The sequence below is a fragment of the Taeniopygia guttata genome, chromosome 4A (genome assembly GCF_048771995.1).
Source record: "Taeniopygia guttata chromosome 4A, bTaeGut7.mat, whole genome shotgun sequence".
Taxonomy (NCBI): Eukaryota; Metazoa; Chordata; class Aves; order Passeriformes; family Estrildidae; genus Taeniopygia; species Taeniopygia guttata.
In genome coordinates, this window is record NC_133029.1 from 15079492 (window position 1) to 15104747 (window position 25256).

Here is a 25256-nt window from a genome sequence, read left to right on the forward strand (position 1 = left end):
CGGTGGGCGTGGCCGGTCCCGGTGGGCGTGGCCGGTGCCGGTGGGTGAGGCCGTTCCCGGTGGGATGGTCCCGGTCCCGGTGGGTATGGCCGGTCCCGGTGGGATGGTCCCGGTCCCGGTGGGCGTGGCAGCTCTCGGTGGGCGTGACCGCTCCAGGTGGGCGTGGCCGCTCCCGGTGGGCGTGACCGGTCCCGGTGGGCGTGGCCGCTGTCGGTGGGTGTGGCCGGTCCCGCCTCCGGTCCCGCCCCGCCGGACGCCGTCACGTGTCCGTCACGGTGCGCGCGCAGCGCCGGTCCCGCCAATGGGCGCGCGGGGCGGGGCGGGGCGTGCGGCGGAAGCGGCGGCGCGTGCGGGAGCGGCCGGGCCGGGCCGGGCGGGGCCGGGCGGTGAGTGCGGGGAGCGGGGGGTGGAACCGAGACCCGGGACCTGGCCGCGGGCAGCAGGGGTGGCCCCGGCCTCTCCTCTCCCCGCCCCGCCCCGGCGGGAGAGGCCGAGCGGCGGCTGGTTGGGGCCGGCCCGCAGCGGGCGGCAGCCGCGGACGGGCCCGGAGCGCTGCCCCGCCGCGGCCCGGGCGTGCGGAGGGGCCGCCCCGCTCTCCATTGCCGCCCCGCTCTCCATTGCCGCCCCGCTCTCCATTGCCGCCCCGCTCTCCATTGCCGCCCCGCTCTCCATTGCCGCCCCGCTCTCCATTGCCGCTGCCCGGCCGGCAGCGCGGCTCACCGGGCAGGAGCGGCCTCCTCCGCGCCGCCGGTCCCGGGAGTTTTACCGAGGGCCTGAACAGCCCCGGGGGAGCCCGAGGAGTCGGGAGTGCGGGAAGGCCGGCGGGGACATCTCAGGGCCCCGGGTCTGTCTGAGTGCTGGGGAGGCTGTGTGGGAAAGTTTCTAACACCTGGGGAGTGTCTGGGCCGCTGTTTGGGCTCAGTGGTAGTTAAAATCACTTCAAAGAGGGTATTAAAATTGCGTCAGAAATGACGGAGGTTGTCACAGAAAGGTCTGGAGCAGCTGGGAAATGCCTCAGCCTGGAGAAAAGGAGGGACCTCAAGGGAGACCTTTTGGCTCTGCAAAACTCCGTGACAGGAAGGGACAGCCAGGGGGGACCTCGTGTCATGTCGTGTTTGCTCAAGGTGAGAGGGAACAGACCTCAAGGTGTGCCAAGGTAGGTTCATGTTAGGAATTGGCAACAGTCGTTTCATTATCAGAGTGGTCAGGCCTTGGAATAAATTGCTCAGGGTGGAGGCACCATCTGTGAAAGTGTTCAAGAGACATTTGGGGGTGTGTTTTAGGGGTTATTGTGGTGCTGCTGGTGGGTCTGGATCGTCTTGAAGGTCTCTTTCAATCCCGATGATCCTGTGAAAATGGCACAAGGAGAAATTGGCTGCATGTAAAGAAATGACTCTGGTGTTCCAAGCGTGAGTGGTTTACAAAAGGGGTGGGCAGTGAAGGTGGCAGCAGCTTCCCCCGAGGTGGGATGCACCTGGCTGTGCTCTCCCCCGAGCCTCACGCTGCGCTGGGTCTGTGGTGCCACAGCAGATGGTCCGTGGGCAGCACAGGGAGCTTTGGGGACGCTCGTGCTGGTGCCCACAGCTGCTGTGGGCTGCAACTCTCCCACAGCCCTGGGCTGTAACTCATACATGCACATGCATGCATTTATTTGGTTCCTTGAGCATTTATACTGAGCTTCTTTGGTTTATGTGCTTCTTACTCTCTTATTTTCCTCGTATTTTGGTGCTGTGTGCTGTTCCCAGTAACGTCCATCCAGGTCATGCTGCGTGGAGATGTTTTTGTTCTTTAGTGGCATGTATTTGTTACACAAATGTTAATCCTTGGGTAAGCTCCTCGTTAGTCTACACCATCCCTACCTCCCCTGTTGCTAAGTTAATTAGCCAGTGTATTTCTCTGTATTTTCCTGCATAAAGTTGCAGCAGAGCTGTGAGACCATGGGAAAGCATGGTGGTGACCTGGGGTAGGAGTTTGTCCCTCCAACTTGTGTTCCTTCTTACTCCAGCTGTACTCCTCCTGTGCTGGAAGTCAAGGGGTTGGGTTCTCTGTTTCTTCAAGGCTTATTTGAGGAATTTTGAGGATCTAATTAAAAAGGCCCTTGAGCTGAGTTGTTGAAAGCTGTGTGGGAGCTGGGTTGAGGTCAGGTTTCTGTGTTGAAGGTCATGTGTTTGGAGCTCGTAGCAGGGATGAGGTTCAGTCACCGAGCCATTGCAAAGATCAGTGTTGCTACTGAGGTATTCTGTATACCTTCCAAAGATGGTGTGAGATTTCTCCCTTAATCCCCAACTTTTCTGCTGACATTATCCCAGTTCCGACATGTCCATCCTGTCCAGCTCCTCCACTCTCAGCCAGCAGTTCCCTCACGTTGATGCTGGCTTTCCATGAGGCTCTCTGGCCATCAATCCAAGCTTTTGCATTGGGATTTTCTGATGATCCTGACTGCTGGCCTTATTGGAGTTTTCTTTGTGTCTTCCCCTTTTTTTTTTTCCCTCTTTTCTTTTCCTTCTTCCCCCTTTTTTTCTTCCCCAGTAGCTCTGTGTAGTTAGTCCTGCATCCCTTTGCCCATCAGCTTTCTTCTAGCTTTTCCAAAAGATATTTCTGAAGACAGGAGCTGTTGAGCATTGTTCAGAGGTGCTGAGGGAGTCTGGAAGGACAGAAGGGGATGGGACTGAGCTGCCTGCAGCTGCCTGCTCTGCACCCCCTGGAGCACGAGCAGCTCACCCCGTGGAAATGCCAGGGTTAGAATTCCTAGATGTGTGTGCAGAGGGAGGGGGATTTGGCAGAGCCTTGTGAGCATCCTGAAAACATTCCATGGATTATTTAATAATTTGGTGTGGTGGGCATGGCAAGTTTCACTGTTGGGAAGCACTGAGGGCTGTGTTAGGTCACTGCTGGTGACACACATATGTGTACACACATGCTGGTAAGGAGTTTGTCCCTTTGTTTTGGGTTACAACATCGAATAAACAGCACAGCTCATACAGGACTTGGTCAAACTCCCCTGATTTTGCTGCTGTGGCTGTATTTTTGTGAAAACTCTGCAGGTTGATGTCTCTGACTGGGGTTGCTGTCTGCTACATTCTCAGGCACAAAGGAGGAAGGGGCTCTTTGTGTCTCTTGGTTTTATAGAGCCCTGCTAGAATAATTAGCCACCTGAAATTAATATATTTCTTTCAAATACAAGCTTCCAGAATCAAGGAAAGCGAGCAGTGTGCCTCTTACCATCAAGGATTACCAGGAATTAATCTTTCAGTGCAAAGGCCACTAATCTCGGGCATGCAAACAGGGTTTATTGAGCTGCGTGCCAGTGCTTAGAGCAGTGATGGATGAAATCCCTGGCAAATTCAGATGCTCTGGCTGTTAATTGCCTCTCCACCTGATCATCCTCCTCCGTTCCCTGCATGCTGGAATCTGCCTATGGGTGTCAGTCCCAGGAGATGGATGGTGACACATGCAGCTGCTGGGTGCCAGCTCTGGGCCAGCCTGGGCTGTCCTGCCTGCCCCAGGGCAGCTCTGCTGTCACTGGGTCCCAGCTTTCCTGCTGTGCTGGGAGCTGAGTGAGGGAGCTCAGACTGGCACTTGGATTTTCAAACACAAAGCCAAGCTGGGAGCAGTGGGAGAACTGTCTGCACTCCTGCCTTACGATGAGCATCTTGCCATGTTCCTCGTGCAGTTCGCAGGTAACACGGTGGGGGGAGGTTCTGGGATTCCCTGCATGGCTCCTGCTGCCCTGCAGGATTATCTGGACTTGACAGAAGTCGCTGTCAAACTTGTGCTGCTCTCATCAGTGTGCCTGGCCAGCTCCTGGCTCAGACTGGTGTTTGGGAAGCTCCACCAGTGATAATTGAGCCAGGAGTATGGTAGAGGAGCATGTATGAGCCCAGCAGTAGTTTTGAACCTGGGAATTATTTTCCAAAAGAAAATTATTGGGATCAAAATGTAACTTCAAAGCTTTGGTATCCCTCTCCTCTGCCTTCCCTGCTGGTCTCTTTTCTCTTGTGTTCTAATTGATTGCTGCAGATGTACTTTGGTGTCTTCTCAAGTTCATTTCTTGAGGGTTTAAAACCAGAACTGTGTAATCAGTGGCACAGGGTATCACAGAATCCAGTTTATTCCCAAAAACAGGCACCCTGCTCACACTGAGCACTGCATATTCCCTAAATTTGCCAATGTTGGCAAAAGGTAAATCCGTATTTATAGTAAAGCCTGTGTCAGCCCATTTCTGGAGTTCCCCTGATGCTCAGTAAGAGAAGCCTAATATGTGTTCAGAGGAGGCTAGAGGACCCCAAAATGTCACCTGAGGGGTTCAGAGGGAACTGGGGCACCCCAAAGTGTGACCAAGTGTAGCAGAGAGGGTTCCAGAGCACTCCAAAATATGACCATACAAGCACCAGCCTGCACAGGCTTTTTGAGTGTATCATTGAAAGGCTTTTAGGCGTGTTACGTGTTGGAGTACCTGGTAATAGTTGTAATTTGAGTTTTGGGGCAGAGGTTTATGTTCCTGCTGTTTATTAACTAGTTGGACAGCATGAAAGCTGTTCCAGTGCCTGGGCAGAGTGAGGCTGTGGTTGGAGCTTGTGGCTCCAGAGAAGTGCCAGGCTTGTGGCAGAGCTCGTGCCACCACTTAACTGAATGTTCCTGACCCCTGCAGGGAACGTTTTTCCCAAATCCCGAGGCAGCAGCCCTGTGGCTGCTGTGTTGTTTGCAAGTGGTCCCAGGAGTGTTGCACTGGAGCTGCACAATCCTGTGTTTTGGTTGTGATTTCCAGTGTTTCCAGCTCTTGGTAATGGAAGTGATCTTAAAACAGGCATTTCAGTTTGCCTCAGTGACTTTTTGGGGTTTATTTTTCCCCTGGTCATCAAGGCAAATGGACCAGCTCTGTTAGCAGGATTGGGAAACCAAGTCCTGTCCTGGGTCTGGCACAGGACCCAGTGAGGATGAATACTTCCCTTGATTTATGCCTGGAACATTGAGATCTTTCCTCTCTCCCCAGCCCCTTTCTGAAGCTGTGCTGTGGAAGCTGCAGCCGTATTTAGCCCCAGCACAGACCTGGGTTGATCCCAGCCCAGTGGGACAGTGGGCTGTGCATTGTCTGTGCTCCTTAGGCCAGTGGGAAGCTGTGGACTCTTCCCATCAAGCACAGCTCAGCACCTGTTTCCAGAGGGGAAAACCACCCACAAGGACCTGCTGTGCTGTGGGAGAGGCCTTGCTCAGAGTCGCCTTCTGCTCATCTTTCAGCATCCCCCCCCTTCTTTCCCTGATCTGTTTTTCTGCTGAGGAATCTTCTAGTGCAAGTTTTTATTTTTAAATGTTTAGTCACTCCGTTATGGCAGTGCCTCATGTCTCACTCTTAAAAATGGACTCTTCTGAAAATCCCTGGAGATAGGAACAGGGAGATGAAGGGCACACTGGCACCTGTGCCACATATGCTCTGGAAGTGCTGACACTAGTTCTGACACTTGCTGGAAACCCAGATTTTTCTCCTCCCCCTTTACCTTCTGTGTAGCATTTCCCAGCAAATGCAGAAATCTTATTTTGGCCTTTCCAGGCTGGCTTACTACAGGAATACTGAGCAAACCCCTGCCGTTTGCTCCTGTGCTGGTGCCTTCCCCCCTGAGCAGAGCAGCCTGGAATGGCCAAGGACACCTCATTCTGGTTGGCACAAAGGACAGAGAAGTGCTCCTGTTTGTGCCTACTGGCTGAGCCTGTCAGCTTTTATCCTGCTCAGAGCCCAGGAAAGAGGATTTTCTGCAGCTTCAGCTTTCTTCTGAGCTCGTTCTCTGTACCAATGGGGTGTGGCGGGAGCTTTGGCTGCTCGCTGAGATGACAGGAGAGAGGCAGATGGGTCTGAAAGTTGGCTTGTCTATGGCATTTATCCTGTGTAGGGTGGCAAATCAGATATAACGAGGGGCTTCTTACTCCAGAGTGTGGTGGGAATCTTCTCTCTGGCTTATTTTAATTTTTGAATCAAACTGTGCTGCTAGAGAGCAGCAAGCAAGGTCCCTTTCTTACAGTTTCTATCACCCACTTTCCATACTGCCCTTTTCTGGGACATTTGCTTTTTCTCCATGCTGGTGAAATGAGAGCAAAGCTTTCCCAAGGAGTTTTCTGCTCTGTGTTTGTTGTTAGGTTCTGGTGGATGGTAGCTGGTCCTGTTTTGGGGAGCCCTGAGGACAAGGCTCCTGCTCCAGGTCACATGGGTGTCTCCACCCAGAGCCTTCCAGGTGATGGCTGCTTTGTTCCTGGCTATCAGCTGGCCCTGGGGACATGTTGGGACATTTGAGATTCCTGCTCAAATTGGGGCTGGAAATCCTTGGAGTGAGTGGCTGCCTGTGTTCCCCAGTGGGTTGGGAAGCACTGACTGGAGCAGTGTCCATTGGCATTCAGGTGCTGCTCAGTGCCAGTTGTCTCCACAGCATTGTCTTTAGCCAGGGCAGGGTGTCTGTCCATGCTGGTGACAGCACTGTCTGGCTGTCCCACTGCTTCTCTCCATCCTTCCCTGTTCCCAAATGCGGGAAAACTCTTGTTCAATTTTGCCTTTTCTATCACATGGATAATACCAATGTAAGCTTAGAACTGCTCCTTTTCCTTCCTCCTGCTGTCTTCCCTGTGCACAACCTCTCTATTTTTAACCTGCTGCATTCAGATTTGTTTTCCTGAGCCCTCATGACCTCCATGATATTTTGACTTTGGAATCTTTAAGACAGCATTGTAGGCATCCTGCGTGGCCGGGCGTGACTATTGTTGTTGCCAGCTGAATAGTCCTTGTTTTTTTGGCTGCTTCTTGCGTTCTCAGCTTTCAGTGGCTCGGAGAGGAGCCCTCCAGGCTCCCTGTACCCACTTGGCTATTTACAGCCAGACCCAGCAGCCATGTTTATTAAGTTCTTGGAGGTGGAATCCTCTGGAACAGAAATCACAACACTGCAGAGGGTCTGGAGGAAGCTTTGGTACAATGCCTCGGCCCATTAGTGCCCTGGGATGGGATAATTGTCATTGTTGCTGCTTTCCTAGTTCTGCTGATTCCCCTGGGAACACAGAGCACCTTAGAAATGTGGTTATTTTTATCACTTTATGTGGGTCCACAAAAATTTTTTTTTCCCTGTATTGGCTGTTGAGGGTGAATTTGCTGAGACAAAGATAAATCAAACTTGATATTTCAATACTCCTTTGGTCTTGCATCCCTGCAAGTGCTGACTGTGACAGAAGGTGGAGTGAGGAACTCAGTGGTCAGTTCAGGGCGCTGGACCCATCTTTTCAGCCTGGAGAAAAGGAGGCTCTTGGGAGACCTTGTTCTCCACAGCTCCCTGACAGAAGGTTGCAGTCAGGGGGGATCTGGAGCTCCCCTTTTTGGGATGTGCATCCCAGAGCCCCTTCCATGGCCATGACCAGGCGTAGTTGTGAGGCAGACTCTTTGAACAACAATTCCAACAGCATCTTCTCGATTTGAAGATATTCTCAGTTGTGCCTTGTTTTTTGGTAGTAAAACACTCCAGGTGAATTCTCAACCTAAAATAACTCTTAACAGTGTGTTTCTGGACTGAAGAAATTGGGAAAAATCCTGTCCTTTGAGTTTCCAGGCTTGAAATGCTGCTCAGCCCAGGAAGATGCACCCCTTGCTTACACTCCCAGGCAGTTTGGTTTGTGTGGGTGGTGGCACTGGTGCTAGTGAGTAATATTTTGTTGTGTAACATTCAGATCAGGCAGAGCTGGGGCCAGAAATCAGGATGCCTTCAAGACCTGGAGTGCTGCTTGTGCCCAGAACTGGGCATTGCTTTAACTGCAGTGATCCAGAAGCATCACAAAGCAGTTTAAGTCAGGACCCTAAGTGTGCTTTTCTCTTTCAGGTTTAAACCACCTGTCCTTTGACCCTGCCAGCACTGAGTCCCTGGGGCTGGGCAGCGCCGCTGGCCCGCGGGTGTCGGACAGCCCGGCTGAGGATGGAAGTGGCCCGGGAAAGAGGAAGAGGAGCAGCATTCCCCCAGGTGAGCTCCACTGCTGGCAGTACCCAAGGGATCCGTGAAGAGTGGCCTGGGTCCGTGGGTGTGGCTGTGCAGGGTGGGCAGGGGGAGCTGTGTGCTGCTGCAGCCCCACTGCTCTGCCTGGAGACAGGCTTGGGCTGGGGGATCTCCCTGAGGAGTACACAGTGATAGAACAGTGGGGAATGGCTTCCCACTGCCAGGGGGCAGGGATGGATGGGTTATTGGGAGGGAATTGTTCCCTGTGAGGGTGGGGAGGCCCTGGCACAGGACAGCTGTGGCTGCTCCATCGCTGGCAGTGTCCAAGGCCAGGTTGGATGGGGCTTGGAGCACCCTGGGGTAGTGGAAGGTGTCCCTGCCCATGGCAGGGTTTGGAATGGGATGGTTTTTCATGTCCCTTCCAACTCAAACCCTTCTGTGATTCTCTATACTTGTCCAAATAGATGTAATTTCCTAATTGAACAGAATCTCAAGATTAAAATCATGACCTTAATTAAAAGCAGGATAAGGCGCCTCAGGCTGAATGACTGGAGACATTCACATTTAAGATAATGTCGTAAAAACAAAGTGTTAAAAGACCTGTATGATATTGTAATGTCAGATCAAGGAGTCTTGCAAGGAAAACTTCTTGGATGCCAGCTTCAGGATTTCTCAGAGCATTGGGAAAAAAGGGAACACAGAATAATGTCTTTGCATATTATATTGTGGCTGATAGCTGCAATCCCTCCAGTGGGACTGGGGAAATGTGGCACCTGCTTGTGCTGTGGAGGTGGGATGTTACAGCATGGACAGAGCAGTCTGTGGGAACGAGCTGGGAACTTCCTAGGGAGGTTCCAGGTGCGGAGGGGAAGGATGAGGCTGCACCTGAGGCAGAATGAAGGTTATGTGCAGAGCTCTCAGCTGCAGAAAGAGAGGGTGAAATGCAGCTGTTTCCCTGGAGAGTTAAAAATCCTTGAAGGAGAATCAGGGACTTTACAGCACAGTTTAATGATGGTTTTGACGAGCTGACAGAAAGCTTCCAATGGCAGTGGGAGGATCCTGCTGGGACAGCTCCCTTCAGTTCAGTGCAGTCTGACAGTTTATACCTGCTGGATGTGTCCTTTATTCCTAAATCTCTTGTGAGGAATCAATATCTCCTTATTTTTAATCAGTGTTCCTTCAAGGCCCCTTAGAGCTGTTAATTGCAGTGGATGAACCATACCTGAGGTGCTTTAAGGTGTTTTCCAGATCCCAGCTGCTCTAGAGGCACAGCACTGGTTGGTTGGTTTTTTTTTTCTGGCTCTTCCCTGAGAGTGGGTTTAGCTCTGGTTTTGGGTGCTGACATTGCAGAGCCTCACTGGGCAGAGCTGAGATCTGCTCTAAGCCTTTAATCACTTTTATGTTCCTCTCAACAGATGGTGGCAGAAATCTGAGCCTGGACTCCATTCTGATGGGATTGCCAATGTCCGACCCGACTGCCTGGGCCACCGCCATGAACAACCTGGGCATGGCTCCCATGGGCATGACAGGACAGCCCCTCCTGCCTGGTGAGCTGAGCCTCTCACAGCTCTTTGGGAGCAGCCTGTTGCACTGTGGCTGGGTAGGCACCCACCACGTGCACACTGAGCTGTGTTTGAAATGCATTCATGCTGCAAGTGATTTATTTAGAGACCTGAATTGAGAGGAGATGAAAATACATGTATTGTAATGCAAATAATAGTTATTGTGGGGTACCCCTAGGTATCCTGCAGTGGAGGAGGAGGGTGCCACACAGAGGTCAGGAAACCAGTGATATCCAGGAACACGTTACTCTAAACTGAACTGCAGTGGCTGGTAAGGAAGGAAGGGAGGAAGATGAAGAGGAAAGCAACAGGGGTAGCAAAATGATATGGCAGGAATTAATGGAGAATTCTGCTCCAGAAACCACCACCTTGTAGTGTGAGATACGTGTTCATGGCTGAGTCATCTTGTACTGGATGAAAGAGCTCCTGCAGGAACAGAGCTGAGCTGTGCCTGATTTCCCAGCAGTGCAGGATGCTGGACATCAAAGTCCTGAATGGAACTGACTGCTCCAGTGCTTTGCTGCACTAAGAAGTATGCTCTCCTTGCCATAAGACCTGCCTGCTCACCTGGGGGGGGAATGTCTGTGTTGGCAGACAACAACCTTCTCTCCTCCAGTTTGAACAGCCCCAGCTCTCTCAGCAATAATAGAGTTCTCTCCTGTTCCCAAGGCCTTGTTTCACATTTGGCTTTGCTGTAGAGATGGTGTTTCCATGTCATTCTCCTGCTGATATTCTTCCATGAAGGAAAAATCAGCACAGGCCTATCCTGTGGATAAGGATACAATTCCCATGTACTCCTCCATCCATGTTTCACAGTTGGAACAAGAAGGTTTCTTGTCCCTTCCTCCAAAATGCCAGTTGGTGGCAGAGAATTGGCCTCAGATCTGTGTTTTTGCCATGGCTGTGTTTCAAAATACTGAGGATATGGCAGGTTCTTAGCTGCTGGAATTGCTGCACTTCTCTGCTTGGTGAGATGATGCCCTAAATCCTGGAACCATTTAGACTGGGAAAGGCCTCCAAGATCATCGACTCCAACCTGTGTCTGATTCCCACTTTGTCAACAGCCCAGAGTACTGAGTGCCACATCCAGGCATTCCTTGGACACCTCCAGGGATGAGGACTTCACTCCTTCCAATGCCTGACAGCCTTTTCCATGTACAAATTCTTCCTGATGCCCTTAAGCCTGTGTCACAACTGTCTGTGTTGCTGAACTGCTTAATACAACCAAACTGGGCCATGTTTTCCACTGTTCCCATATGTCACAGGTGTCTTTTTGTGGACAAACCTCTCTGGGAAGGGTTGGACATTAGATGGGAAGAAGTGTCTACAGAGGATAGAAGGAAGTAATTTATTTTAACAGAGAAAAGTTAATTGACTGTGGCAATGAGCAATGAAATAGCTTTAAAACATTATTTTAAGGGCACAGATCTAAAGTTTGATGTTGGCATCTTCCTGATTTTCACCGGCATGTGTGGGAGTGTTTCCCATTTGCTGTCAGAGCTCACAGTCACTGTATGACTCTACCCCTCAATGTGTGACTCCCTTATTCTCTCTCCTATTTAGATTTTGATCCTGCTCTTGGAATGATGACTGGAATCCCTCCCATCAACCCCATGATGCCAGGCCTGGGGATTGTCCCACCTCCCATCCCTCCGGACATGCCAGCTGTGAAGGAGATCATCCACTGCAAGAGCTGCACTCTCTTCCCACCTAACCCACGTAACTGTCTGCTTGTGCTTTGTCTCTGCAGGATATCCCTGTGTTTATGTTTATATAAACCCCAGGTGTGTGTGAGAAAAGGGCCATTCCTGGGACTCACTGCTGGCAAGAGGGTGACAGCAACAGGAAAATCCTGTTCTTGTCACTGTTTGCCATTTCCAGAAATACCTTTTCATTGCCAGACATTGGCAATCCTGCTGGATTGAGAAGGACTGGGGAAGTAGCCATTCCAGTTGCTGAGTGGTTGAAGTCCTCATGGTTTGCAGAGTGAGGTGTAGCTTAAGCACACAAATCTAGAGTGTGTGCAGTTGCTGTACAGAGAATCCCCTGAGTAAGTTTTTTGTGTGTTATTTACATTAGGGCAGTTTTTTAAGTTGTGATTTTGTAGCACTTTCCATGATAAAGTTGGGAGCTCCTGGTGCTGCTTGTGTTCTTTGACAGCAGCTTAGTGAACCTCCTGCACTCAGGAGAATGTTTGGAGGGCTCCAGACTCCCAAGATCTTCTTTTTGTAAACATGCTGGTGAATGTACTTATTTTTATCCAGAACCTCAGCAGCGTTGTAGATCCACTCCATAAATCCGAGTGTGGCACAGACATTATTTGGAGGAAGCCAGGAAAGTGTGGTCATCTCAGGAGAGAGGAGCAGGCAGAAGGAATGTGTGCTGGCAACCCAAAACCTGACCTGCTCTGCCTTTTCTCTTCAGATCTTCCCCCTCCAGCCACGAGAGAGAGGCCCCCAGGGTGCAAGACAGTGTTTGTTGGAGGCCTGCCGGAAAACGCGACGGAGCAGATCATCATGGAGGTGTTTGAGCAGTGTGGGGAGGTCATAGCTATTCGCAAGAGCAAGAAGAACTTCTGCCACATCCGCTTTGCTGAGGAGTTAATGGTGGACAAGGCACTTTACCTGTCTGGTGGGTGTGTTTGGCTCAGAGGGAAGCTTAAAATTCTGAGACAAAACCGTGGTGGTGTGTTATAGGCAGAAAAATAGCATTGGAGCAGATTTCTCTGATGCTGTGTCAGTTTGCCTTCTGCTGCCGTTGCATTTCTGTTTAAATATATGAAAACAACTCTTGAGAGGAAAGGCAGCAGCGCTTTGTCACCTGAAAATGTTTACAAAACACTGGGCTGAGGTGCAGAGTCTGTTTCCATCTCACATGGATAAATGTCCAGCTAATTCTGTAGATAGTGCCTAAAAAAATGGACAGTTCTTCCTAATTTGCTGACTGGTGGGCTGGACTTAGTGGGGGTTTGTTTGGCTGGTTGGCTTGCCTTAGTGGGGGTTTGTTTGGCTGGTTGGCTTGCCTTGGTGGGGGTTTATTTGGCTGGTTGGCTGGCCTTAGTGGGGGTTTATTTGGCTGGTTGGCTTGCCTTTAGTGGGGGTTGATTTGGCTGGTTGGCTTGCCTTAGTGGGGGTTTATTTGGCTGGTTGGCTTGCCTTAGTGGGGGTTGATTTGGCTGGTTGGCTTTGCCTTAGTGGGGGTTTATTTGGCTGGTTGGCTTGCCTTAGTGGGGGTTTTTTTGGCTGGTTGGCTTGTCTTAGTGGGGGTTTATTTGGCTGGTTGGCTTGCCTTAGTGGGGGTTTATTTGGCTGGTTGGCTTGCCTTAGTGGGGGTTTATTTGGCTGGTTGGCTTGCCTTAGTGGGGGTTTATTTGGCTGGTTGGCTTGCCTTAGTGGGGGTTTATTTGGCTGGTTGGCTTGCCTTCGTGGGGGTTTATTTGGCTGGTTGGCTTGCCTTCGTGGAGTTTTTTTCCCTGTTAGCCAAATTGTCTGGGCTCCTTTTGCCACAGGAGCCTCAGGTAAGTCCTCTGTCCTACTGACCCCCTCCCTGCTGCCAGGCTACCGCATCCGGCTGGGCTCCAGCACGGACAAGAAGGACACGGGCCGGCTGCACGTGGACTTTGCGCAGGCGCGGGATGACCTGTACGAGTGGGAGTGCAAGCAGCGCATGCTGGCGCGCGAGGAGCGGCACCGGCGCCGCCTGGCCGAGGAGCGCTTCCGCCCGCCCTCCCCGCCCCCCGTCGTCCACTACTCCGACCACGAGTGCAGCGTGGTGGCCGAGAAGCTCAAAGGTGAGAGGGACTGGGCAGGCAGAGCTCTGTCTTCTCCAGATGGCTCTGCTGCCATCTTCTTTCTTTTGTCAAAAAATCTCTGCGCTTGAATCGTATTTGTAGAATCTCAGGATGGAGGGGACCTGAAGGCTCACTTAGACTGACCTTTCTTGGCAGAAGCACGGTCTAGACCAGATGGCCCAAAACTCTGCCCGGCCAAGTCTTGAAAGCCTCTGGTACTGAGGAGTCCAGCACTTTCACAATGCCATTGTGAAAAGTTGTCCCCAGGAGTATCCATTCCCCCTCATCCTTTCCACATGAGTCCCTTGTAAAAGAGGAGTTTCCATCCTCATAGCCCTCCTGAGGGCAAAGTGATTAGGTCTCCCTTAAATCTTATTTTCCTAAGGCTGAACAAACCTATTTAGTGCAGGAAACGTGTGCAAATCAAAACTGTTCAGTACAAGTTTCTTCCACATAATTTTGGTTAAGGTTGAAAGACTAATGTAAGACCTTCTTGGAAGCCTGGGATTCATGTGTGACCAGATGATTTTGGAACTCGAGGTCATTTCCTCTCACAAAAGGGTCCATCTCAGTAGACTGAAATTTTCTAGTAAGTTGCTAGTGCTTGTTCCTCCTCTTGCTGCACCTCAGCAGGTGATTTGCTCCATCAGCTCGGTGCTGGACTTGCCTTCCTTTGTACAGCCACATGTTCAGATCCTTCCCTGCTTCCAGGAGTTGTGATGAGTCACCTGAAGGATGCTGACCTTTGAAGGAGCAGTTCAGCTCTGAGGAAAGAACCTGAAAGCTGCCCAGGCCACCCCAGAGCTGTGGTGTAAAGTTGTCCTTTCTCGCTGCAGATGACACCAAGTTCTCGGAAGCCATCCAGACCTTGCTGACCTGGATAGAACGTGGGGAAGTGAACAGGAGAACTGCCAACAACTTCTACTCCATGATCCAGTCAGCCAACAGCCACATACGCAGGCTCGTCAACGAGAAGGCAGCTCACGAGAAGGAGATGGAAGAAGCTAAAGAGAAGTTCAAACTGGCTCTCTCAGGGATCCTGGTGCAGTGTGAGTAGTGTCTCCACACTGGATGTTGGTTGTGTGGTGTAGGGAAGACTCCAGAGTCTGGAGAGGCCCCACTAAAAGGGCTCTGGGAAAAGAAGTGGCAATTGCTTTAGTGCAGGTCCAGCTGATTTGGGATCATATGGCATGAACCTGGCAAAAATCTCTTGTGGTACTTTTTACTGGTATAAGAGTCCATATCTGGGGGGAGGAGAGAATGAATTCTGAATTTGTTTCCTCTTAATTATCATCAGTTATTAGTTCTGTCATCTTTTCAACCCCTCCTGTGCACAGACAAGGTAAGTTCCTGGGAATCTGGTGCCTCAGCGAAGTGTGCAGGATTTTTTCACAAAAGGTAGGAGCAGCAGAGTGTTTCCAACACCCTGTTGCACACCCTGGGTCTTTCAAGTCCCAGTACTTTATAAAACCAGGAAATCAGGGAAGAGGCATGGACTGTATTCATTCCAGGATGTGATTTGTAACAGTTTTTCAGACCATTCATTGCCTCTTACACATCCTTGCTTTAGTAAATCTGAATATTTGTACTACTTTATAAGTACCTTCTCCACAATTGCACTAATTCTGTTTGAGCCCCTTGTCTAGCTTTTGAACATTCTTAACTTTTGGTTTTCTATGTAGTAATTTTAGCTGTTACTTGATTTTTTAAAGTTATTCTTTTCTTTTAAATTTTGTTAATGGTAAAAACTACGGGCACACGGTCCAGAGGGACATACAGTGAGCACTGCAGAGTAAGTAGTAATAGAGACCAGTAACTCCACTCTCCAGTGTAACTCCACTCTCTAAAACCAAGATTGATATCTCAGCTACTCTAAGGAGCAGGGAGATGTGTTTATTTTGTGAGAATTATGGGTACTGCATCACAAGCGTAGAAAAAGTCAAGTGGATGTGCTTTGTGCTGTGGGTGAGCTCTCGGCCAAGGAGAAGCACTTTGTGTATTCCGAATCCTCTAAATTTTCTAGAGAAGCAGGAGGAATAAATCCCAGGACCAAGAACAGCTGATGGCTGATGCCTTTGCTTTGGTCCTGGTCCTGTTCCTGTAGCTCACACAGGCTGTGGCACTGTCCAAAGGCCAACTCGTGGTAGCTCATCACCCCATTTCAGAGGTGAGTCCTGCCCCTCTGAACTTACACTCCCAGCCAGCCTCACACAGCATATTTGGATATTTTTCAGCACCTGTGCTGCCTTTTTTTCCACATGTCCTGCTTTTTTCCCAGCTGAGAGCAGAGCCCATGCCCAGTTGGTCGTCGCTCTGTGAGCGTTTGGCACTGGCCTGGTGAAGCCCACAAGGCTCTTTCCAGACACTGAGCCCCCTCCCTGAGTGTAGCGTCAGCACAGTGCAGTGTTATGAGAAAAGGGGAGCCAAACCACCTGCCTGATTCCACTTTTTTACTCCTTTACTCCTCTTGTTCGCCCTCTCTGGATGCTATTCGGGCCCGATTTGCTGCTGATTTGCCACTCCAGTCGAGCAGATAGTGGCCGTGTACCATTCTGCCTCCAAACAAAAGGCTTGGGACCATTTCACGAAAGCTCAGCGTAAGAACATCAGCGTGTGGTGCAAACAAGCAGAGGTTGGTAATCTTTTCTTGTGTTAGATCCTCCAGCACGGTCTCTTGCTTGTCAGGATGTTGATGTTCAGTTTGCGCGATGCTCGCATGGATAACAACACTTCCTTCACAGTGTGAGGTGGGAATCACTCAGGAGGCTCTTGTGGTACAGGTAATACATTTTCTCTTGGTATTTGTGTCACCAGTAGCAATACATCGAGACCTGTCTGCTGATGGAAGTTGTGCACAACAGTAGTCATAATAATGATAATAAATGCTGATTTTTCTGCTGGTTTTAATATTGAAGTGAGAGGGATTTCTAGAGAGATGTTAAAAAAAACCAGCAACTCTAAGTTTAATCAGAATCTTTTATCACATTTTTATGTGATATTTCCACTTTGGGGTGACAATAATTGCAGATGGACAGCCTGGAAAGCTTGAGGGAGGATGTTTTCATGTTTGTGTGTTTATCCCATGAAGTAACATGATGAAATGTGTGGTTTAAAGATGGTGATCAGAAAGGAGCTGATGGAAGAAAGCTTGTCACTCCCACTGCTTTTCCTGCAGGAGGAAGAATAGTTCTTAGTCCAGTAATATTTGATAAAATCAGATCAGGGAGTCAGGCAGAATGTCAGAAATAAAGAAGCTAAGGTAAAGAAAGGGTGTCCATTGGAAGGTGATGGGTGGGGAGATGCTAGTCCTGGGGACTGTGATGAGATCCGTGCTGCTGGCTCCCACCTTGGGGGTGCAGGGCCTTGCACTTGGCCTTGTTGAGTCTCATGAGGTTTTAGCCCACTCCTCCACCCTGTCCTGCTCCCTTTGGCTGTCATTCCTTACCCCTAGTGTAAATCTTCCTGTGGTTCTGGGTTTGTCTGGGATATTGAGTTCCTTACTGCAGACTTGGAAAGCAAGTCTATCCCAGCAAAGCAAGGAGCTGTCTTTCACTTTTAAGATTATTTAACATCCAGAGTGAATCTCAGCAAAGCCGAGAGGCTGCTGATCCATGATCACCTCAGGGCAGGGATGTGCAGGCCTGGGATCCCCATGGGCTGGAGGTGTCCAGGCCTGTGATCCCTATGGATTGGGGTGTCCAAGCCTGTGATCCTTGTGGATTGGGGTGTCCAGGCCACCTTCCTGCAGAGCTGCAGCCTGGGAAGACTCTGGATCATGCCCAGCCAGGGCCCTGCTGGTACCAAGCAGGTGGTTGATCCTCCACCATGCTGGAACACTCTAAATGCCCATGTTGGGCTGGGAAGTTTCCAGCTGTAATCTCCCCATGAGACTGTACCTATGGGACTCACCAGATCCCACTGAGTCAAACCTTTGTAGCAGCTACAAGAGGAGCCAAGGTTTCTTTTGCACCTGAGAAGCCAAGCGCAATCTGATTCAGATTCACTCTGAGCCCAGTGCTCCCGTTCTTCCCTGCCTTCTGATTGCTGGCTGTGGCTGGGGTGGGAGCTCTCTCTCCAGCTGGAGGTGTCTTTTGTTCCAAGGTAAGTTCTCCCAGTAGGAAAAGGCTGTGAGACCACTGGTGAGGCCTCTTTCAGGAGCACTTCAGCTGCCAGGCTCAGTCTGCTGCTCTCCCCCAGCTTAGGGACTGCTCTTAAAGGAAGGTGGAAGCCACAAGATGCAGCTTCTTGGTACAGATTTTGGCAGATACTTGTATATTTATAAAAATGCTGCTAGTATATGGTACAGTTTTAGGTGTTATTTGAAATGTCTCTCACCTCATTGTAGATACCAAATGCTGGCTAAAGTGTCTCTCAGCCTTTTGGGGTCACCTTGAGGAGATCCTGTACATGCAGGGGTGCAGCTGTAGCTTGGTTTGCTCTGTCCCACCTCAGGTTGGGACTTCTGGCTCCAGAGAATTAGGGCTGAGTCCAGTTCCTCGTGGTTTGCACAGCAAGGCTGAACTGCCTCATCACAAGAGCAGAAGGGAGATGGAAGAGTCTGTAATCCCAGTAGTTCTGACAAAGTGACTTGTGCTGGATGTTGCCCTTGATCTAATAATCTGTGCCAGTTTTTAGGTCGTGTCCTGGAGTTGTTTTTTGCAGACCTAGATTTCAGGAACTTTTCATCCAGCCAACCTGTTCCTCAAAATCTGTATTGAAACCCTGTCTGCTTCTGAACCCCAGGAGATCCGTAACATCCACAATGATGAGCTGATGGGCATTCGGAGAGAGGAGGAGATGGAAATGTCTGATGAAGAAATAGAAGATCCATCAGAGATGAAAGAAACGGAGGAGTCAGGTAAAATCCCATTTTACAGCTCATAACATGCTTCTCTTCAGTGGTTTCTTTCTGGCAGTGGGGAAGCCATTCCCCTTGTCCTGCGACTCCATCCTTTGTCCAAAGTCCCTCTCCAGCTCTCTTGAGCCCCTTTAGGCTCTGTGGTCTCCCTGGATCCTTCCTTCTCTTCTCCAGGCTGGACAGCCCCAGCCCTGTGATATCCCAAACAGCTGGAGCCATTCCTCTGTGTGCTCAGGAGTTGTAACCCGAGCTGCTGAGCCGGTGTGCAGGGTGGGGGGAGCAGCCAGGGGTTTCCTGCTGTGCACTGTTTGATTGCTGTGCTGTCCCCAGCGCTGGTGTCGCAGGTGGAGGCGCTGAAGGAGGAGAACGACAGCCTGCGCTGGCAGCTGGACGCCTATCGCAACGAGGTGGAGCTGCTCAAGCAGGAGCAGGGCAAGGCCTCCAGGGACGAGGACACCACCAAGGAGCAGCAGATGAAGCTCCTCCAGCAGGCTCTGCAGGGCATGCAGAAGGTGAGTGGAATTTTCCATAGCTGGGGCCGTGCTGCAGGGGAAAGAGGCTGGGATGAGTGGCAGAAACACTTGGAAAAACACTCTGGATTTTAGCAGGATCCAAACTGGTAGGGGGGAGCAGCTTTGTTGTGTCCAATGTTGATAAAAAAAGAAAAAAACCCGAAGCAAGTATTGATACCACCGAAGCAATCCATAGTTGAAGGATTCCTTGTGTGCTCTTTACTGTGACTTCCAAAGTACCAAGTCTGTCCTTAACCAGCTGGGTTAGGAAGTGGGAAATCCCATTCATTTGGGATGGAATTACTGCCCAATGTTTACACAGCTGTGCTTTTTTCTATCCTAATAGGCAAAGGTGTTTCTAAGGTGGATCCTTCTTTTGTACTTGATCTTGTAATGGTTCTGGATTGGATCTCTTTGGTCTTCATGGAAAAGCCCTTCTAAATTTTATGGTCTTCAAACAATAGTTGGTGGAAGGCAGGTTAAGAGTTTATTTTTTCTCCTCCAGCATCTTTTGAAAGTCCAAGAGGAGTACAAAAAGAGAGAAGCTGAGTTGGAAAAAGTGAAAGAAGACAAACTTAAAATAGAAACATTACTAGAAAGCCTGAAGGAACAGGTATGTGCCATGCAGGTCTTCCTTGTGCAGTCTTTGGGTTTTGTGGTGAAGGACGTCTGTCCTTCTGCACTCCTGGTGAGAATGCCCAGCCCTGGTTTTGAGCAGTTGTCTTTGGGAAGTGAGGGCAAATTACCTGTCAAATTTCAGGATGGAATGGACCTGAAGTTGCTTCATGTACCTGTGAGACAATCTCAGCAGCTGTATAAATACAATAGGACTGTCACTGAACAGTGTACAGTGGTATCACAGCTGGAGTGGGGTTTTCTGCAGCGTGAGCTTTTAAAAGATAAGAAAAAAGGCCTCAGTTATCAGACAATGATATTTACAGCTGTGGTTTGGGAGTACATTTTGATCTGCCCTCCATAAAACACTTTGGAACTGGAAATTTTTGTGAGTGTTTTAATATTTTTATTCTTGCTGGGTTTATTCCAAACAAAAATCCTTGCAGAATTGCAAACAGAAATCTATAGTGCTGCTTTTCAGGTTTGATCCCCTCTGATTTGATTTTGGATCTGACTACACTTGCTGGGTCCTTTCCTCCATAGCACAGACATAATTACAAAAGAAACATGAGACAGCACTTCCCTCTTGGCCCACAGAGCCTGATACTGGGTTTATCTAATTTTCCATCTTTAGTCCCACTTTTTTGGGCCAGGAGCTAGGGATGATAATACCCTTCTACTACCTAAAAATGGTTTTGTTTATTCCAGTAATCATCAGAGCAGGATCTTCAAAACAAAAATAACAGATTATCATCAGTAATCTTTCCTTCCTTTGCCCATATATAGCAGAGCATGGCAGATGAAGAGGACAAGGAAGGAGATGCAGCTGACTGCCAAGGGAATGTAAGTCCAAGAACTGCTGTGCTAGGATAGTGGAATGTGTCCCTGTGACAGGGGATGGAATGGGGTGAGCTTTAAAGTCCCTTCCAGCCCAACCCATCCCATGATTCTGTGATCATCAGGAGCAGGCAGGCTGTGGGTTTGCAGTGCAGCTGCTGGGCTGCAGTCCCTGGATCAGCTTCCACAGGGCAGAGCTGCTCCTTCTCCTCTGGAAGCAAATGTGGAAGCTCGGGCCATTCGGGCACAGCCTCGGCCCTGGGAGCTGAGAGCTGCACTGCTGTAAGAATTTGAGCAAACCCAGGGGACCATTCAGTTCTATCTTGGTCACTGGCCTCCCTCCAGCCCATCTCACTGGTCACTGGAAGCTGTTCCCTATTATAGCTGTCCACAGCTCTCAGGCCACTGGAATTCCGCATGAAACTAGGGAATAAAAGCAAGGTCTGCTTTTAGTGCAGCCACTGTCCTTGCATTGTTGTGTTTATGTCAGGGATAATAAATTGTGCCCAATTCTGTTTTTATTCAGTACCACAAACTCAAGTCGGGGACAGTCTGATCCTAAGCCCTGTGCAGCCCCATGGCATTTGATTAATCCCATTTGTGTCAGCATGGGCATTTGAAAAATAAACCTCTGCAGCTTAATCAGTCATGGCAAGGCCATGGTCTGGTTTGTATTTTGTTGTTTAAAGCCAGGCCCTTCTGGAGCAGATGCCATGTCAGGGAGCAGGGCTGATGCAGGGTGTGTGGTGGCATCTGCTGAACTTTGTGACCTTTTCATCTCACTTGGTGGATGACACCCAGCACCATGGACACAGCTGTGCTTTGCTGGGAGTATTTTTGAAAATAAACTTCAGATAACAGCAGTGATGGATGCAGTGACTCAGAAAACCTGGGGAACACCCCTGCACGCTCTGTGGAGCCTGCCCAAGCCAGTTCCTGGTGTGCCAAGTTGTCTGGAACGTGCCCTGTGGGTTTGTTTTGCAGGAGAGCAGCATGTCCAGAGTTTGTGCCTGCAGCCAGGAGAAAGAATGTCCAGTGGAGAAGACCTTGAGCAACAACCCTGTGAAATCTGAACGAGAAGTTCTCTTAGTTGGTGAGTTCTGCTTGCTCAGTGGTGATTCTGAAGACCTGAAAGGGGAGGACTTGCTTCAAGGTGACCTTTCACTCCTCCTGCCCACCTCTGGCTCCTTTGGTTATCCCAAGGGAGGTGGGAGTCCTGGAACTGAGGAAAACCTCGAGCTTTGCTGGGCTCAGGGTGTGACCTTGTGATCCCTGGCTGCCTGCAGGGGCACAGGGCTGGTGTTCCCAGCTGGCTTTTGTCTCGTGACCATGACCTTTGTGGTGTTCCTTTCCCCAGGGATAATTTCAACGTTTCTGCACGTGCATCCATTTGGAGCCAGCATTGAGTACATCTGCTCCTACCTGCAGCGCCTGGACAGCAAGGTGGGTGTGGGCCAGGACAGTGAGGCCTGGGCTCTGCTCCCTGCAGAAATCTGCTGGAAGAGGATGAGGGACGGGGTGAATTTTTGGATGACAGGATGGTTTGTGTTGGGAGGGACCTCAAAGCCCATCCAGTTCCACCTCCTGCCATGGGCAGGGACATTTGCCACTATCCCATGTTGCCCAAAGCTTTGGGGCTCACCACTAACTGCATCCCCAAGCACTCCTGTGTCCCGCTGGCTTTGTGCTCCTTTTGGAGTAAATGGGAGAAACTGTGCAAAGGCTTCTGGATGTGGGAAGGAATTACATCTCACTCTCCTCTATCCTGGTCTCCAGCTGTCTTCCTTAAAGAGCCCCAGGGACAGGAGGCCCCACAGGCATGAGAATCCTATCTTGGGATTGGAACTTATCCAGCTGCTTGTGTATATAAATGGATGTTTAATTTACCCTTTCCTAAGAAAACATGGCTCCCTGGCCTTGCTCACTCCAGCCTTATAAAGACAGAGTTAATAATTTTATATCCTCATTCGAGCTTGGAATTTGTCTGTGGAGCCACCAGCTGCCTTTATTTTGGTTTAGAGCTCCTATAAAACTGCCATCATAGCACTCAGCTGTCTTCTGGAACTTCCTCTTTGGTATCCACAGTGCAGAGAAGGAGCTTGTGCTTGAGAGAACCCCTGTGCAGAGCCCACCCTTTAACCTGTGCTATGGCATCAGTCTCCTCGTGTTCACTCACACTTTAGGGCTGTTCCCATTGTCCTTTGTGTTCCTTCAGAGATCTTCTGTCTCTCTCCTTCACTCTTGTAGGAGCTCAGGTGAGTTTGGGAGGTTGTTTTTAACCCTGAGCAGATCTTTGGGCCTGAGGTGAGGCAGGAGAAGGGGGAGTACTTGGAAGTACAACCTGGTTTCTTGAAGCTGCCAACAGGAAAGGAAGGGGAATATCTTTCCTCTATTCCCTGTCCATCATTCTCACCAAGATCATCAGAGAGCACAAAAATTAAGATCCAAGATGGTTTGGAGCCATGGAAGAGCCCTTCAGAAGTTGCCTGTAGCCCTGAGTGTGGCTTGGCAGGACCTTGGGCACACCTCAGGTTCCTTCTGCACATGCTGTAACCCCAGTCTTGGCTGTTGTCACAGCTCCTCGTGTCCCAGCATTATCTCCAGGAGTTCAGGGAAAGCCTGGATGATGTACCTGTTTGAGTCTGAATTATCACCAGCCATCAGGGCTTCCATCTTCCCTCTCAGTCCTGTTTTCTTTGTGTCCCCCCAGATCTGCACGGCCGAGGTGGAAGTTCTCATGACGCGACTGCAGAACACGTTCCGGCAGGAGCTGAGCGGGGTTGGGGCCAGCCTGGAGAAGAGGTGGAAGTTTTGTGGCTTTGATGGGTTGAAAATGACTTGAGCTTTGGCTTAATGCTGGAAACAGTGGGAAATGGATGCTGAGAAAAGCCAGGATGCTCCTCCCTCTGTTCCTGATGATTCCCTCACACCACGGCCTCGGGGTACAAAGTGTAAAAGTGAAACCAAGTCCAGAGCAGCATGGGAAGAACCTCCAAGTTCTGCAGCTGCTTTGATCAGTTATTTGTTAATGGGCAAGTGCTGTTCAATATATTTGGGGAAAAAAGCTCCTGCCTGACCCTTTGAAGCACAGCGTGTCGACTCTGTGTTCTGCCAATGTTGTATGTGCTTGTGTGCCCAAATTCCTCCTCCTCAACCTTCCTTCTGCTAGGAACAGCCACAGACTGTCCTGAAGCAACAACAAAGGGGCATCTTCTGGTTTCTAGATCACCAAATGAGAAAAAAAAAAGCATTTTTTAGATATTTCTATGAGTAAAAAACAAGGTATGTTTAAACAGAAGATTTAGATTGCTCAGGGGCCTCTGAGCCAAGGAATTGCTTCTTTTTTTTTCTATTTTCTCTGTTAGCAGTTAAGCTGAGGTGGGGGCAGAGGGGGATTCTGGCAGTGCCACTTCTGCTCTGGGTCAGCCTGTATGGAATCTTTTACATGGGAAGGGTGTTTAATTTTCTGGGGATGTGGGTGGAGCTGAGCTACATCAGCCTGCTTTTGGTGATTTTTACCACCCAGTTCCTCCTCCTACTTTGCTTTTGAGACCAAACTCAAGCAGCACAGACTCCTCTGCTCCTGGTCCTGTTCTTCATGTTCCCAGTGCATGCCATGCTCTTGCCCAGCCATGCAGGGTAGCACAGCTCAGCCCATCCCAGCCTGCCTGGAGCCTCTGGATCCTCCCGCCTGCAGCAGCCCCACGTTCAGCCTGGTGTCACCTGCAGAGCTCTCAGCCACCCCCTGCAGTATTCCTGCTCTGCTGGACGTCCCAATGTGGCAGCTGGCACAGTTCCAGCCCCTCCTGTTTGTTCCCCGTGCCCCTCACTTGGGCTGTTGATCCCTCCCCCTCTTTGGGGAGAGGCTCCAATTCCTGAGTTCCTGTTCTCAGGCATTTCCTGAATGTGTGACACATCCCCAGCCCTGGTGTCATCCTGCCAGGCACTTCTCCACCCTGTGCCATGGCCAAGGTGGTGCCCAGGTGAGTACAGGGACATTTCTGGTGTGTTCTGTGTACCTGGCACAACACACCCAGTGTTGTGTGAACCAATTCCTCATCCAAAACCCCAAAATTTCACTGGGGACACCAGGCTTGGAGCCATCTATTGACCTGCTGGCTCTGTTTCTCCCCTCACCATTCCCTGCAATGGGAAGGATAGAGAGAAGAGCACTCCCTGTGCTCCTGCTCCCTTTCCCACTCACCCCAAGGCCCTGAGGTCTCTCCAGATCCTTTGGATATCATCCTCCAGCCCCGATGAACCATCCTCCTTGTTGTTGTTCCCACTGGCAGAGCCTGGCACCAGTTCTCCCTGGGCACGGGGGGCCCGGGGTGGTCACAGAGGAGACCCCCCTGCTGTGCTAGGTGGGAATGTGGCGCCTGTGCCTCCTGTCCCTTGGGGTCAGCCAGGTGGAGAGAGGGCAGGGTGGCCTGTACTCAGAGCTCTCCATGGGAAAATCAAGGAAGAAACGTCAGGAATCAGGAGAGTTGCAGAGCCCTGAGAGCAGCCGTGGCTGGAGCACCCCAGAGTCAGGGAAGGCGTGGGATCAGTGGGGATGGGGCTGGGCTCCCCCAGGACAAGGATTTGGGGGTCCCAGCCTCTGCTGGCTGCAGGGTGGGAGCTGGGATGGGGCCAGGGCACCGTGGGCAGCCAGAGCCACTTCCTGGGGGTCTGAGGGGGCTGTTGGAGAGAGCAGGCAGGTTGTTCCATGGGGCAGCAGAGGGGAGAGGAGCCAGGACCTGTGGGGCAATGGCTGGTGCTGTGAAAGTGAGTGTACAGCACCCCAGGGTCCTGCTGCTTCCCCTCTCCCAAGGCCTTTCCAGAGGGGCTGAGGTTTCTCCCAGGAGAAATCCATCCTGCAGATAGGCTGAGGTGACATTCAGGGATGGGTGACAGAGACCTTCCCTTGGGACCAGGCTGTTCCCACGTGGGCTGTTGCTCTCCCTGCTCCCAACACTGAGCGATTGCCACACTGGGAGCAGATAAAAACCCTTTAAAAAATGTTCTGAATAGTTGTGTCCCTGCAGATGAATGCTGTATTTTTAAGGAATAAACATTTTTTATGGGCAAATCTTGGCCCTGCTGCTTTCTTTGTCATTCCAACCCAAACCATTCCATGATCATGGG

General features: G+C 50.5%; 1 protein-coding gene across 2 annotated transcripts; it reads left to right on the forward strand.

Annotated features, from left to right (window-relative positions):
- The first annotated feature begins 253 nt into the window (after nt 1-253).
- On the forward strand, nt 254-25200 carry ENOX2 (ecto-NOX disulfide-thiol exchanger 2). 2 transcript variants are annotated; one of them, XM_030272763.4, is made up of 15 exons: nt 254-386; nt 7845-7982; nt 9371-9502; nt 11081-11236; nt 11942-12148; nt 13074-13307; nt 14144-14356; nt 15833-15939; nt 18051-18165; nt 18496-18677; nt 19183-19290; nt 20079-20135; nt 21114-21222; nt 21487-21572; nt 22840-25200. In XM_030272763.4, the coding sequence occupies exons 1-15, from the start codon at nt 302-304 to the stop codon at nt 22969-22971; spliced, it is 2061 nt and encodes a 686-aa protein (XP_030128623.2). In that variant the 5' UTR covers nt 254-301; the 3' UTR covers nt 22972-25200. The 2 variants fall into 2 exon arrangements, with proteins under 2 accessions (XP_030128623.2, XP_072785323.1); XM_072929222.1 differs by having other exon boundaries at nt 358-375; nt 7844-7982.
- Nucleotides 25201-25256: the final 56 nt, after the last annotated feature.

What these genes read in the sequence shown, in the direction of transcription:
- ENOX2 (XM_030272763.4), top strand. Translation starts at nt 302, where the DNA reads ATGGGCGCGCGGGGCGGGGCGGGGCGTGCGGCGGAAGCGGCGGCGCGT. An exon ending in CTCAGGGATCCTGGTGCAGT is followed by an intron (nt 14,357 to 15,832) that starts GTGAGTAGTGTC and finishes TTGCCACTCCAG; the next exon opens with TCGAGCAGATAGTGGCCGTG. An exon ending in CTCTGCAGGGCATGCAGAAG is followed by an intron (nt 18,678 to 19,182) that starts GTGAGTGGAATT and finishes TTTCTCCTCCAG; the next exon opens with CATCTTTTGAAAGTCCAAGA.